The 15,836-nt window shown below is 58.6% G+C and overlaps 1 protein-coding gene across 1 annotated transcript in view; it reads right to left on the reverse strand.

Moving 5' to 3' along the window:
- C2CD2 (C2 calcium dependent domain containing 2) overlaps window positions 1-7,665 on the reverse strand; it is a 57,288-nt gene extending 49,623 nt beyond the window's left edge. The window contains 1 exon segment of the mRNA XM_038581546.1: window positions 7,302-7,665. Within this exon segment, the coding sequence (XP_038437474.1) occupies window positions 7,302-7,574 (273 nt within the window). The 5' untranslated portion in view covers window positions 7,575-7,665.
- Window positions 7,666-15,836: the final 8,171 nt, after the last annotated feature.

Consider the following 15,836-nt stretch of genomic DNA (forward strand, 5'->3'; position numbering starts at 1 on the left):
CCGGACGCCTCCTCTGGGAGAGGACGGACACAGGTGAGAAACGGAGTTGACACCGAGCTCGGCTGTTCGAACTGGAAGTTGACGTATCAGCACAGACACACCGAGCGGCACAGAACCACGGACTCACACTCACTTCCTAGCTCTGCCCACTCAAGGGGTCTAGAAGCCAGGAGAGCCCAGCAGCGATGAGCACGTCCGATGCCCAGGCCTCGGCTTCTAAACCCTCCTCCAATAGAGGCATCATCGGCGCTGCTTGGAGAAGGGGCTGAACCCAGGGCTGGGAGAGCGGAAGATTAAAAAAAAATTACAAGATGAGTCTAGAACAAACCTGCTGTGCATCATGAAGAATGGAAGCGCTACGTCGATATACGTTTGTGCGTCTCGATGGCAAAACGCAAGAGGCCAACACGAGAGCAGTTCGGGCCACAGAGGCAGCAGCCACGGCGTCGGAGTAGAAGCCGGAGGATAAAATAAAGATCCGTGAGGCCACACGGACGGACGCAAGCCACCGAGTCCGTGGAGGAGAGGCGGCCGCTCGCTCGTTGTCGCAGGGGAACTGCAGTGAGTCCACGGAGACGGAGGGGAGGAGCAGAGAACCGTCACCGAGCGGCACAGACGCGCGGCCGATGCCGAACCGGGGAGCAGGAGGTCGAGGAGTAACAGCCTCGGAGTGGCTCCCCGAGGTTACCTGCCCAGCACCAAGGGGGCGACGATGGGGTGGCTCCCCAAGGTTACGTGCTCAGCACCAAGGGGGCGATGACAGGTGGCTCCCCAAGGTTACCTGGCTCAGCACCAAGGGGGTGATGACGGGGTGGCTCCCCGAGGTTACCTGCTCAGCACCAAGGGGGTGACAACAGGTGGCTCCCCAAGGTTACCTGCTCCCACCAAAGGGGGTGATGACGGAAGAAGAGGCGCACGGTGCAGGGAAGAAACCCAGGCAGGAACCGCCCACACCAAGGGATCAAGGCCAATGTCCCAGTGCTAAGTCCCCTGATGTCACAGACCCACAATCCAGGACATTTAATAGGGACACATCACTTCCGGGGTTTGGCGAACCTCATCCCAGGCCCGCGAAAGCACCACATTGAGGGACATTTGGCAAAAATAATAACCATCGATTCCCGGCCCCCCCCTCGGCTTGGAGTTGTCAAGGTGGGGACAAACAAGACTGCGGAACCCTTACAGACTTTGCAAGGCGGGGGGAGAAGGCGTGGCTCAGTGCCATGTGGCACCTGATGGGATTCTGGAACAATGCGAGGATAATGAAAGGATGCGGTAGACGGGCTGCAATTCCAGTAGGGCCTCCAGTTCGGGGCTCTGTGCCAGCGGTAATTTCCTCCATGTCACATTATTAGTATCACGGCACCAAGGAATTACGGTAACATTGTGCCAATGTTAACTTCTGGGTTCTGATGGTGCAAGGTGGTTATGTGAGGCCGGGTGAGGCATAGATGGGAACTCTGAATTCTTTTTGCAACTTTTCTATGTATCTAAAAGCAGGAAAAAAATTAAAAGTTTTTTTTTTTTAATATTTTATTTATTTATTTATCAGAGATACACACAGAGAGAGGCAGAGACACAGGAGGAGGGAGAAGCAGGCTCCATGCAGGGAGCCCGACGCGGGACTTGATCCTGGGACTCCGGGATCATGCCCTGGGCCAAAGGCAGGCGCTAAACCACTGAGCCACCCAGAGATCCCAAGTTTGTTTTTTTTTTTTTTTTAAAGGGAGACTTTACAAGATAACAGCCCACCTTCGCTGGCTATTTGCTAGACACCTCACACAGAACCGCACCCCACCCGGAGAGGGATCTGTTTTCCAGGCTGAGCCCACAGCCGTCCGCTTTTACAGACGAGGCACAGAGAGGGCATCGGGCTGGCCCTGAGGTCACACAGCCCCAGAGCTGCCTTCCAGCTTCCTCTGCGCTCAAGGAGCCCCCCACCCCCCCCCCCAGCAACCCACGACCTGGCCGATGGGAATGGAAGTTAGCTTTGGCTGCCTTTTAGTTGACGTTAACACTACACCCACTCTTCCTTCTCCTCAATTCCTGTCTCTTTGGGAGAATGGGCGAGGGCAAAGAACAGCCGGAACTGGCGCCTATTCCCGGGTTTCATATTGACAATTTGCAAAGTCATCAGTGCGCCTCCTTTACTGTTGATTCTTCCGAAGTGAAAAACAAAGCACATTAAACAGCTTGTTTTGCCCGGGCTTGGCCGGCTCCCAAGCAGGGGAAGGCCTGCGTCCAGACGGGGTGAAGCACGTCGCCACGGTTCCTCCCCCGCCAGAGACAGGTTTCTGCTGGGGCCTGTCATTCATCGACCCCCACCCGCACCCCCACCCGCAGCCACCTCGGGCTCCCAGCCAGCTCTGGAGCCAGCCTTGTGCAGGGCACCGAGGTGGCTGTGTCTGCACACACAGGGCTCCGGGCTGGCTCACCATCCCCGGAGCTCACAGGGTGCAGGGGACGAGAGCAGGTGGCCTGGGTGGGGGCGGGGACAGCATCCTCTCCAAAGGGGAGGATCGGGGACCTGAGCCCCGAGACCTGCAGGTTCACACAAGTTCAAGAAGGAGAAAGGTTAATGAAGTGCTCGAGACGAAAGGAACGACCCATGGGAGGGCCCCACACGGGAGAGAACCCCGAATGTCTGAGCAGCCCAAAGGCGACGGGTTAAGTCCATGGCCCGGGCCCAAAGTCACCTTCACGGTCTCCCCAGCCCAGCTGGCCTCCTACGCTGTGGCCACAGACGCCGCTCAAGGAGTTCAGATGTTTGTGAGCGCCACTCAAAGCTCGTGGGGAAATCGGAAAGCTGTAAAGTCCTGTCGCTTTGTTTACTTTTTAAAATGTCAAAGCTCATATACGAGTCAGAGCTATTAATAACACGTTGTAAGTTCACGCGGCGGCGTCTTTTTTATTTTTTTAGTTAACACAAAGACCACAAATTGTCCCACAGTCTCGGTCATTTGCATGGAGAACATTCCTCCGGAAAAAAAAAAAATCCTCAGGCAAACGACTAAAGCAACAAACGGCTTGGGTGACCCTCCTAACTCAGGGCCCTCAGCCAAGCTGGGCGGGCCCGTTTCTAGACAAGTCCACAACACCAGCCACAGGACATGGCCCTCGCTCGGGAACCACTGCTCCCCACGTGTGGTCCAGGGGCGGCAGCAGCAGCAGCCTTGGGAGGCAGGGCCACCCTGGCTTCCAGAGCCGCTGGGGGGGGGTTGGGGGTGCGCACCACCACGGCTGGGGTCCCTGATGAGCGCCACAAACCACCCATGAACGTTCACAGGAGCGCAGGGGCTCTGGAGGGAGAACCTCTGCTGCTGCCTTTGGATAACGGGGTATTAGTTTCCAGTCTGGTGACTGAGCCGGCTTCCTGTGCTCCGTGACTGAACTGTCACCAGATCAACGGGAATCCGGTGTTGGCGGCACCAGAGAGGACACGTGTCGCCGGTGGCGGGGAGAGGGGGCTGACAGGCGGCTGGCGCAGGGACAGGTGTGCCTCTGCGGGCTCCTCACTGGGGAGAAGCGACCTGGGGAGCCTGTGGAAACCTACGGCGTCTGCACTGGGGGGTGTGGGGAGCGCGCAGACTTTCTCGAAGCTCTCGGGGCAGCTCGCCTGTGCTCCCTAGGCACCTGGCATCTGTCCGACCAGCTGGCGCAGCAGCGAGGGCTTGGGTGTCCCCCCCAAGTCACCATCCTGCCTGATTTACAAATGCTTCTGGAGCGAGGGCTGGAATGCCAGGGGCCCGTCTGCCACGGTCGCTGGTGGTCCAGGGTGCAAGGAGAGAGAGGCCGCAGGTTCCCCATCGGCCCTCGGCTGCCGGGAGATACGAGCCCCGTGGTTAGGGCAGCAGGTGAAACAACATCGCCCTTTCACCCTTTGCATCTGTGCCTCAATTAAGGGAGCATTTGGGTCGCCAAGTTGAACTTGCTGCCCATGGCGGAATGTGACAATGGATGAGGGCGGGCCACACTGACCCCTGCCCAGGAGCCAGGGCAGCCCGGGCAAGCCTCCGCAGCAGACAGGAGGTGCTCTGCTACCAGGGTTTAGGGTTCCTTCCAGTCTTTTTTTTTTTTTTTTTTTTAAGATTTCATCCATTCATTCATGAGAGACATACAGAGAGGCAGAGACACAGGCAGAGGGAGAAGCAGGCTCCCTGCGAGGACTCGATCCCAGGACCCCAGGACCACGCCCTGAGCCAAAGGCAGACGCTCAACCGCTGAGCCACCCAGGCGTCCCCCTCTTTCCAGGCTTAAAATTCAAAACTGGAGCAGAGCTTCAATTGGGAGGAGCTCCTGCCTCCATCCACAGGGAATCCCGTCTGCGTGGAAGGTGCCAGGCTCGATTAACTCCCATCCAGCGCGTCCTCAAGCCCCAGGGACGGGCCGAGAAGTGGTCTCCCTCGGCAGGCAGGGGCGGAAGAGCGCCACTAAGCTGTTGCTCTCCAGAGGCCAGTGGGCTGGGAGTGTCAACCCTATTCGGGGATTAGTGGGAATGGAGCCGGAGGAGGACTCGGAGAAACTCCCGCAGGCAGGTCAGGACACCCACTCCCACAACACCAGTTCCTGCTCCCCCAGGCCGCCGTCTATGCAGCAAGAGAGGTGGCCCGAGACAGGGCAGGGTATGACAAGTCACTTACCCAGATCCTATCTGTCTGCCAAGCCTGTCATTTGGATTCAAATCAAGCAACACTTACTTGCAGGCATCGGGAGGGCAGAGGGACACCACACACACACACACACACACACAAAACCAATCCACCCCTGACAACACAATCACAACCAACCCACGTCTTCGCAAAACCACCAGAGAAGACTTTGCACAATTTCGTCTTGAGCTCGGTGCCTGTCACTTCCAGGCAGGAGCCTGGAAAAACTGACGTCTAAGGCTCTGTCTGCAGTGCATGGCCAGGAGCAGGTGGAGAACAGAGAGCAGACAAGCCGAATCTTGGCCTCCCAGAACACAGAGCCCCTCCAGCTCCCACGCAAAAATGCAGGTGACTTGGGCAAAACCCTCAGGCTTTTTTTTTTTTTTTTTTTTTTTTTTTTGGTGTTCTCCGCTTTACCTGACTGGCCAAAGACAAATTCCAGAGCAGAGCGCTCCTCTTTTCTTCCTCAACACGCCAGGCACGTGGGTAATCTGGAAGCATCATATCCTATTTCCCGAAGCCAATCGAGAAACATCAGGACACGAAGCAACACGATTTAAGCAGGACTATCCCAAATCTGCAGGAGGCAGGGTCAGGCCTCCGCACCGGAAGCTCCATCAGGAGGCCCACGGTGAGAAGTGAAGGGTTCTCATCATTCAGCCCACACGTGCTCAAATTCCAGGGAGAACTGGGACAAGGCTCCCCACCTGTTCACACAACCAGCCCAAAGTAAACTCTGCCACAGAGCCCAGGCCTGTGATGCCAGGTCAGTTAGGGGGTTAAAGACAACAACTTCCTGGGGAAACAAATCTGTGTTTGCAGGCACCTGGGTGGCTCCGTGGTTGAGCATCTGCCTTCGGCCCAGGGCATGACCCCGGAGTCCTGGGATCGAGTCCTGCATCGGGCTCCCCGCAGGGAAGCCTGCTTCTCCCTCTGCCTGTGTCTGCCTCTCTCTCTGGGTCTCTCATGAATAAATAAATAAAATCTTTAAAAAAAAAAAATCTGTGTTTGCTCACACATGTGAGATCACCTGGCCTTAGGTCTCCCACAAGAGATGGGGTGGTTCCGGGGCACCTGGCTAGCTCAGTCAGTAGAGCATGTGATTCTTGATCTCAAGGTTGTGAGTTCAAGCCCCATGTCGGGTGCAGAGTCTGCTTAAGAGACAGGAGAGAGGAAGAGACGGGGCAGTTCCCCTGAATAGGACGTGTCCAGCTCGGGACAGCAGGGCACAGATTCTAGCCATCCAGACACACGGAGCCAACTGACCTTGAAGGCTTTTTTCATCTAAAAGGTACAGTATAATTTTTTCAATAGTTCAGAACATGGTCTTTTGAGTTGATGAATTTATACTCCTCTATGCTCAAAGATTATTGTTTTTTTAAAAAGCCATGGCCGGGGATCCCTGGGTGGCTCAGTGGTTTAGGGCCTGCCTTTGGCCCAAGGCGCGATCCTGGAGTCCCGGGATTGAGTCCTGCGTCGGGCTTCTGGCATGGAGCCTGCTTCTCCCTCCTCCTGTGTGTGTGTGTGTGTGTGTCTCTCTCTCTCTCTCTCTCTCTCTATCATAAATAAATAAATAAATCTTAAAAAAAAAAAAAAAAAAAAGCCATGGCCATGTGAGTCAGGGCCATGGCGCAAAGACCAGCCAGCGGGCCCCGCTGTGGAAATATTTTGGAGGGTGAGCGATCCAGACACGAAGCCCTCACTATATTTAATGCGAATGGCCACAGGCTTCGCAAGCAGGTGTAGGAACGCGAAAGCTCGGGTAATGAGCAGACGCTGGGAGGCACTTCCCCAAACACACCAGGCCCTAATTCCTCTTTGGGAAAGCCTCGAAATAGAAATAGTAGACGGCAGGAGCCTGTCGGGGAAACGAAGACGCCTTAAAAGTAAAAATAAGTCAGCAAGGAGATAACCACGGGGGGAACCCCACCTCTGGAGAGCGTGGCCGCAGAGCGAAGCAGTAAGCCCCGAGCTTTGAGGCGGGAGGGAGCTGAGTTCAACCCCCGGCTCTGCTCCCCACAGGCCTGTGCGACCTTGGGCAGGTCACCTCACCTGTGCGGGCCTCAGTTTCCCCGCCTGTAAAATGCGGGCGACACGACCGTCCCAGGAGCCGTGAGGGTCTAAAGAAGAGATACAGGCACTGCAAGTTCCCCAGGACCATGTCTGGCAAGTGGCTGGCCCTCAACACGCGGCCAACTCCCTCTACAAGCCAAAGGGCGCTAACCTTTTGGACACCTTTTGGACACCTTTTGGAAAGACGTGCTCGGAAAAAAAAAAAAAAATCATGTCTGCAGACGGAGTCATATTTGGGTCACAGTTATTCATCTGCCAGGTGCGAAGGCAGTGAGCATCCAGCGGGTGCCGGAGCCCACCTGGGACTCCACGGAAGGGCAGGGGGCCCCTCTGCAGAGTCCCTCCAGGGTGGGCGCGCGCTCGGGGCGGGGGGAGCCCCCAGCCTGGCGCACCTGGCCGGTGGGGACTCGCGCCCCAGGGCTTTGTCTCGGCTCCCCATCAGGGGTCCCCCCGCGCTCCTGGGTCTGCCTCCTAACTTTCAGGAATGCTCTGCCGCGGGGGAGGCTGGCTTCCTCCGGTGCGGGGCCGCGGCGGGGCTTGGGGGACGGGCTCCGCGCCACCGCCCGCGCAGACACTCACCCCTTTCCGTCTGGCCTCCTCATTCAGGGCGGTCACCCAGGCGGCCTGCCACTGGCTCCTCCAGCTGTGCAGCGTCAGGATCCAGGCGAGCAGCGCGTCGCCCTCGGGGCGCCGGCCCTCGCCAGGCTCTGCAGCCCGCCGCGGGGCCCGGGGTCGCGCCCTGGCCCGCGCCCACTGCGCCAGGTACAGGCCCACGGTGCCCAGGGCCGCGACGAAGAGCGACACCAAGACCAGCCACTGGACCTCACCGAGCCACGAGCTCAGGCGGGACATGGCGATGGCGCATCGCCCGCGCGCCTCGCCCCAAGTTGCCAGGGCGGCCCCCGGCCGGGGCGCAGAGCCCGCGGGCGGCGAGCTCAGGGCATGAGCGCGCGGCCGGCGGGGCTCGCGGGGGGCGTGGAGGGGGCGCGGCGGGGCCCCGGGGAGGGGTGGGGGCCGAGCGGGAGGAGACGCGCGGCTCGGGATGCGCCCCGGCCCCGCACACCTGGGAAATGGGGCCGCGGCGCTCGGCGGCCCGCGCGGCGTCTGGGCAGGTCCCGGGCCGCGGAGGGCGCGCTTCCTCCTCCGCGCGCCGCCCCGGGCGTCCCGCCCGCGGCCCAGCAGTGGCCGGAGGAGGCTCGGGCCGGGGCGGGCCGGGGGCGGGGCCTGCGGGGCCAGCACCGCCCCTGCACCCGGGGCCCCCTCCCCCCGCCCGGCCCCTTAAAGGCCCCGCGCGCGCCTCCCCGCCCCCCTCTCCGCGCCCCTCCACGTGCGCGCGCGCCGCTCGGGCCTCGGGTGACGGCGACCGGGGCCGCGGGCGGGGGGTGGGGGTGGGGCTTTCCGCTTAGCGCGACCCCAGGGCTGCGCTGGGCCGGGCCGCCTGGGCTCCCGCGCGCGCATGGGGGGGCGCGCCTGGGCGCGCGCGCAAGGGTGGTTTCTAGGAGCACCATCTGCCCAGCGGCCAGACACTGCCTGCTTTTCACACACTCGGAAAGTCCCTAGGAATCCACAATTCGCACCCCCAAGTCTGCGGGGCCTGGAGCCTCGCCCCTGGGCTGCACGCCCACGCCCAACGGGGGGGGCTCCGGAAAACGCCCCAACTCGGCAGGGGTGTGTGCAAGTGTGCGTGCGCGCGTGTGCGTGCGCGACCTGCTCCTGCGCTCCTCGCCGCCGTGCACGCTCAGCCCCCAATAGTAGGAACGGCCGCGGAACGCTAGCCTGGGGGCCGCCCGGGCCAGATGAAAGGCCTGAATCACAACCTAGTGAAGCGCAGGCATGTTCCGCAGCTCCCAGGACAGGACGAGGAGGACCTGACCTTGAGTTGGGTTGGGTGCGCCCAAGCGCTCGGCCTCGTCTCACCTGGCATTCCCGGGACATCAGTGGGGGTTCTGGCTCTGCTGTGGCAGCGGAGGGGTCGTCCCTTGTCCCCCCTCGACCCCTCCCTGCCACGACGGTGCTGGCAGAGAGAAGCCTTAGTGCGGGGAGTTTGCTAAGGACGCCCACAGGTTTGGCAGATCCAGGATTAGGAACCTCCATCCGGTTCGCAGGCTAATGCCACTTTTGACACTTATTAGGCAAAAGCCCCGGAAACAGTAGAGCAAAGAGAAACACAGATGGTGGGATGCACCTGCGCTGGATACCAAGTGTTAAAGACAAGGGTGAGGTCCCTCCTGGAAGAGGGGAGGTCAGTACAAGGGTACAAGGGCATATGAGGAAGCATGCGTGTGTGCGTGTGTGTGTGTGTGTGTGTGTGTGAGGGTGTTCCCAAGCCAGAGAGGGCAAGGGGGTGTGAGAGCTGGAGGCAGTCAGGAGGCGAGCTTGAAGCTGCACCTGGAGCCCCCAAATTATGCATCGTGGATCATGCCGTGGAAAGGGGGAGGCAACAAGCTGTTCTAAACAGAGTGCACAAATGGGATTTTACAAATATCACTCCCAGCAGAGGGTGGAGACCAGGTTGGAAGGAAGTAAAAGGGGGCAGAGAGACCAGCTAGAAGGTGACCCCGAGGACGCAAGAAAAGGGGTTTAAACTAGGCCTAGCGCCCGCACAGGAGATACTTCTTGCTTAGAGGTTGGAGGTCAGGGAGAGAGGAAGGCGAGTCCCAAGTGGTGGGCAGGGAGTGGCAGGACAAAGGAGTTTATACCCAAGGGGCCTGATTTTCTTTGAAAAAGAGGAAGGGATTAGGAGGCCAGTCAGTCTGAGAGCCCTTGTGGGAAACCGAACAGGAAGCTGGCAGGGAGTGCCCAGGTGAGCTGGATCAGGGTTGGGGGGGCCGAGGGGGAATGAGGCTATGAGGTCTGAGATTAGAAAGTGGAAGCAGGGGGATCCCTGGGTGGCTCCGCGGTTTAGCACCTGCCTTCAGCCCAGGGCGTGATCCTGGAGACCCCGGATTGAGTCCCATGTCGGGCTCCCTGCATGGAGCCTGCTTCTCCCTCTGCCTGTGTCTCTGCCTCTCTCTCTCTCTCTCTCTCTCTCTCTCTCTCTCTCTCATTCTATGTCTCTCATGAATAATAATAAATAAATAAAATATTTTAAAAAAAAAGAAGTGGAAGCAGAATGATCCTCTGAGCTTTCTGCGAGCTGCCTGGCCATTCAACACTAGCTCCCCATTCTGCCCACAGGCTCCTGGGGGGTTGAGGGGAAGAGCTCTCCTGCTTCTCAGAAATCTCTTCTTATTTGGAGGAAACGCCTGATTCTTGTCGGCTCTGCAGCCAGAACCCTGCAGCTGAGTAACTCGAGTACCGCTGGCCCCCTTGCCAGCATGACAGGGATAGCTAGATGCCTGGAGCTCCCCATCGCCTCATTCCAGCGAGGTGACACATGTGCCCGAGCGCGCTGGCTGTGGCCCTGCGTCGGTGGTCACCAGATAGCCCGTCCCGTGTGACTGGTGGAACCAGTCTCATTCCTCCAGCGCCGTGTCTCCGAGGCACACTCCCCCACTGGCTCATTTAGAGGCTTGTAACCAACTGTAAAGTAAGCACCTCCCCTGGCTTGGAATTCGTCACACTGCTGTAAGTTCTTACAAAGGGAATGTAAACTGAATTACTTCTGCGTAGAAGCAAAATGAGGGAAAACAAGGCATGGCCCTGGGCTCATAGGAAAAGGCGGGAGGGCCAGAACGTGTGATGCAAACTGGAACATCGGGGTGCGGGGGGGGGGGGGGGGGGGGGGGGGGCTCAGCGGTTTAGCGCCGCCTTCAGCCCAGGGCGTGACCCTGGAGTCCCAGGATCGAGTGCCCCTTCGGGCTCCCCGCAGGGAGGCTGCTTCTCCCTCTGTCTGTGTCTCTGCCTCTCTCTCTGGGTCTCTCATGAATAAATAAATAAAATCTTTTTTAAAGAAAAGAAACTGAAACATCTTGTGAATCTAGGAAAAGACCGGGCTCCTTCTGCTTCTGCTCCCAGCCACTGCTCCCTAGGCCCAGGCCCGTTCATCCCCAGCTCGGAGGACCTGGGTCCTTCACCTCCCCAGCTGGTGACACTCCCTGCTCCCAGCACAGGGCCCCCTCCTGCACCCCACATCCCTTCTGCCCAGGGAGCCAGACTGCTGCTCTGCACCGAAAGGACTCTCCTGGCCACCAAACCGTCGAAGATATGGTGGGTTCCAACACGCTCACCTCACGGCAGCTGCTTGCTGTTTTTAACCACTCCCAAAAGGGAACCACGCTGCTTTGAATTGAGCTTCTGTGAGCAGGTGGGGGGTGGGGGGGTCTCAGTGCAGGGGTGGGGCCCATGGGAACAGTGGGAGCTCACACTGCCAGCCTGCCTGGAATTCCCTAGAAGGCATGGCTCTGAACCTCGGACCCTGTGAGTCCCACGGTGGCAGGGAAGAAACAGCAAAAGCTGCATTTCCAAACTTCTCTTCGGAACGTTCCGTAATAACTGGTTGTGAGAGCTCAGGACGCTCCATTGTTCTGGGTTTTATTTTCATGTAAAAATCATTTCCAAAATGCTTCTCAGTGCTTCACCATTGCTTGCTGGGTGATCCCACCCAGTCACGCAATCTCCGGGTGCCTCATCCGTGCAACCAGGATGCAAGTATTTTGACGTCTCTCCCTACCAACCCAGGACGTGCCATGACGACATTATTGTTTTTAAAAATCCATACAAAAAAAATAAAATAAAATAATAAAAAATCCATATAATATGTCGAGTGTCCTAGGTTTCTTATCTCTAAACAAACATATTAATGCTAGAAGTTGTTCGTTACCCCTGAGCCAGCTCTTCTTCTGGATTTTTAAGAATGCTTAACAACGACAAAAATCGGGATAGATACTTCCAACGCTTATTTCCCAGTAATTATCTTAAATTTGTAGAAGAGGAAAGGAGGAGGTTCCGAAAGTTTATCGTTTGTCTCTGACCTGGTGGAGCAGCTCCTCCTTCACTTTGCGTGGTTACCGGTATTGCTGGAGTCATCACGTTATGCTCCGATTGCCCGATTGCCCGCAGCCCGGGGCGTGGTGGCCGGCTGGGGCGAGGGCCCTGGACTTGGTTGGATGACGACCGGGATGACAAATGTGCGGCACTCCAGGGGAGACATTCCGAGAATTCCCTCTCGGCAAAATGCTTTTAAGACTTGGCTCCATGCCCTCGGCAGTGGGGTCCGTGGGGACATTTGAGCGTCTCCTTGGCGACGATCACAGGGCGCTTGTCATTTCCACAATCGGTGAGCTCCTGGCTGGTTTCCTGTCCCCGCTGCGGGCCGGGTGCCCACCCCCCCCCCCCCCAGCAGGAGTGACACTGAGGGGCGGCCAGCCCTGGGGGTGGGGCCGTGCCACATGCCTCCCTGTGGTGCGGGTCGGGCACCTGGCAGGCTGGGTGCCAGCAGGTGCTCAGCGGCGGGAGGGCCTCACTTTGTCTTCAGGGCACCACACAGAGGACGGCATCACCCCGTTTTCAGAGTGAGGAGCCTGAGTTCAGAGGCTGAGTCATGTGTCCGGGGCCACACAGGGAGGAAGTGGCAGGGCCAGAGTCTGACCCCAGGGGGCATCGGCTCCAAAGCCGTGTTGTTTCCACCACCTCTTATAAAGCAAACAAATTCCCCTCAAAAGAGAAAACCGTTAGAGGCTGGAAAGGAAGGGGTCCCGTTTCTCAAGTGCGTGGGCAAAGATCTGTCCAAGAAGATGAATTGCCTTTTGTGTTCTGCAGCCCGGGAGACGTGGACTCTTTCAGACCCACAGGGGGAGGAAGTTCACTCAGGGTTCACTCGAGGAACTTCTGTGGAGCTTCTGCTCCTGTCCCAGGCCCTTTCTGGGGCAGACATGGGGTCCTGTCCCAGTGGCTGCTGCAGTGGCCAGGCGAATCAGATCACCGTCCCGCAGACGCCCGCCAAGGAGGGGCCAAGGGGCCATCTCCATCCCCCCAGCCCCAAGCAGGGCATTCCAGGCTCCCCACCTCCCAACCGACCTGTCAGCAGGATGTGCCCTCGAATCCCACCTGGTGACGGGCCCGTCCAGGGCCCTGAGTCATGCCACTGTGCAGGGAGGGGACGCCTTGGGTCTGAAGCAGGGCTTGGCAGCCTGCTGGGGACCAGCCAGCCTGCCAGGAGCCTGCCCTGGGCCACCCTAATGATGCCGTCCTGCAGCACCGCGCCCACGCCGGGCAGATGGAGGAAGCCGACCCAGATGGCAGGCTCCATCCCGGCCAGGTGGTTCAGGGAAGCCTCCTGCGTGGCTGCCCAAAAGGGAGGTGATAGGGCAATTCTGCTGGCACCCAAGGCTGGCACCTAACTTCGGAATGAAATAGCTAACCTTGTATTTTTCTTTTTCCTATTCTTTATGCTGAAGAGGTCCTTCCAAGGAGGCAGGTGCCTAAAATGCATGTTCTCCTTCATTCAGAAGGATGCTGGTAGCACACCTGTCCCCTGACAGGTGAGATCATGCTGTTGGAGAGTCAGATAGGTCTGCGCTACAGACGCCCGCTTCGAGAGGTTCCTCAGGGTGCGGTGGGGGCCCTGCAAGAGGGCCAGCTGGGGAGGCAGAGATGAAGGCGCAGGAGACAGATGCCCACCCACGCCCTTGTCGGGACTTTGCTGTGGCCTGCCTGCATCAAAGGCCCCAGCAGGGGCGGGGGGGCTGCCATGGGCCCTTCTGGCTAGGCTCCGTCCCCTGGGGCCCACAAAGGGGTGCTGCTCCTAGCTCCTCGCCGAATGTGCTAGATCCACCTCTACAGTCCCGTTGATTCCCCTATTCCCAGTGCTGACTTTGGAAGAACACGGGCTTCATCTAGGGGATGGGTCGGCTAGAGAAGGGCGCGCTCACGGCTCAGACGCCCCATGTGGGACTCGGGATGTCTCTTCCTGCGGGTGTAACCAAGTTTTCCCTTTGTGCACTGTGTGTGTGTGTATGTTTAAGCCTCTCTGGGCATAAGGATAGAATCCACTAAATTTCTAGAGGGATACTTTGCCTCTTTGAGAGTTAAAGGAAAACACCATCAAAGAGCTTCCCAACCCTCCCCGGGAGCACCTGTTCACCTATGACGTCATCCATGTGCTCATGACGGAGCACTGCTGTCCGTTTCGGTGGCGCACCAAATAATCCAAGAAGACGAAGTGGATGATTTTGCTGCCCTGGAAAAATACTCAAGTGTGGAAATAGCCAATTCAGTGATTAAAAGAGGAAAACATGAATGACTTCTGCTGGCCCGCCGCCTTACTGATTCCTGCCATCAGTAACTCACCGGGGACAATGTGGCCGGAGGGTGGCGGGGACAGATCTGGAATCCCCTGGTGTTCCCTGCGGGATCCTTCCTGCCACCCCAGGGCAGGGTGGGGGGCGGGGGGAGCAGCAAGTCTGCACCAGGAACCTGCAGAATCAGAGAGCAAGTCTTCAGAGGATTGACTGCGACGTCTGACATTTCCGTGGGTTCTGACGCAGTCATCGCGGCCCCTCGCACCATAAGTGCCAAGTGTAGCTGTCCCTGTGCGCCCCTGGGGCCACCAACCCCATTCTCTCAGTGCACCGTTTCCTGGACGGATCCAGCACCCTCTCAGGGACCTGGGGGGCTGAGCAGGGGAGGGAGGAGTCCTCAGAGCAGGGGGCTGGCACCTGTGGCTATGGTGTCCCAGCTCTGCTTCCCCATCCGGCAATCTGACCCCCCTACCCCGGGTCGGGAGGGCCACAAAGGTGAAGACAGCTCCGGGGAGGGAAGCAGCCTGGCCTGCACCCTGGGAGCTCTTCCCCAGGTGACAGAAATAAGGTGGCTGATGGGCCCCCATCCCTGCAGGAGAAAGAGATCCCGCTTCAGCCCTACCTTTTCTGTGTGTTTAAGCACACACGGATCCCGACCCGGATGTGCTCCTGATTATTCCTCTAACCTGCTTCTGTGTCGGGTGAGATGGGGGACGAGCGGCCCTGGCGACTGTGCGGCCATCACAGCAGCAGCCAGCCTTTCAGAACGCACGGCCGGGCTGGACTGGCGACCAGCAGTGGGCCCAGGCTTCCCCGGAGGAGCAGGAAAAAGAAGATCGAGGTGATTTCCAGGGGTGCCTGTGTCCCATTTCTCCAGGGCAGGACCGGGGCAGTGCAGGCTTGGCGATCTTTGTCACCAAGGAGCAGGATGTTAAAGCCCCGGGGCCGCGGGTAAATACCACGCAGGTGGAAATGAGCACCACACAAACCCCGTCCCAGGCCCCGCCGACCTTAAACAGACCCCTTTGAAAGGTGCTGGAAAAAGAAATGTTCCGGGGGGTAGACAAGATGTCAAGGAAGCTGGTCCTCATGTACACTAACGTCTGCATCTGCACGAGCTCAGAGAGTCCACGTAACCCCACCCCCACCCGCACCCCCCCCACACACACACACAGAAGCCCCTCTGCAGGGCAGGAGCATTCGTTGTTGACTTAACGGCATCATGGAAAACACGGATTCCAAGTGACAATCTCTGGGGCAAGTCGGCAGAGCGCCTGGGTCCTGTCAAAAAGAACAGCACCGCCCCCCCCCCGCCCCCCGGGCATGTCACCAGGCCAGCGCTGCACCCCCACTAACTGCAGTCCCAATCTCCGCTCCCCCCCCCCCAAATGTAGTCATGACCAGCCAGTGAGGAATCTTCCGGCGGCATCAAGGCGATCATCTGTCCTGTGGGTCCTCCTCCCTCCCCCAAAGGAAGAGGAGGCAATCGGCAGGATCAGACCCCAGCTCTTCCCCTCCAGGGAAGGTGACCTTGCCCGAAACAATCCTTTCCTTTGCTAGTAACTTCCTCGTCCCACCCTCCTTCCTGTAAGAACCTTCCCTGCTCTACGGCTCCGAGCGAGCTCCCTCGCCCGGGCTGGATGGGAGGGCTGCCCAGTCCGTGGATCGATGAAGAAAACCAGTTAGATCTTCTAATTTACTCAGTTGAATTTTGTTTTTATTTTTACTTATTCATTTCTTTATCTAAGGTTTTATTTATTTATTCATGGGAGACACAGAGAGGACAGAGACTCAGGCAGAGGGGAAAGCAGGCTCCCTGCGGGAAGCCCGATGCAGGACTCGATCCCGGGACCCCAGGGTCACGCCCTGAGCCAAAGGCAGACGCTCCACCGCTGAGCCCTCCAGGCGCCCCCAAAATCATTTTTTCAAAGAC

The sequence above is a fragment of the Canis lupus genome, chromosome 31 (genome assembly GCF_011100685.1).
Source record: "Canis lupus familiaris isolate Mischka breed German Shepherd chromosome 31, alternate assembly UU_Cfam_GSD_1.0, whole genome shotgun sequence".
Classification (NCBI taxonomy): domain Eukaryota; kingdom Metazoa; phylum Chordata; class Mammalia; order Carnivora; family Canidae; genus Canis; species Canis lupus.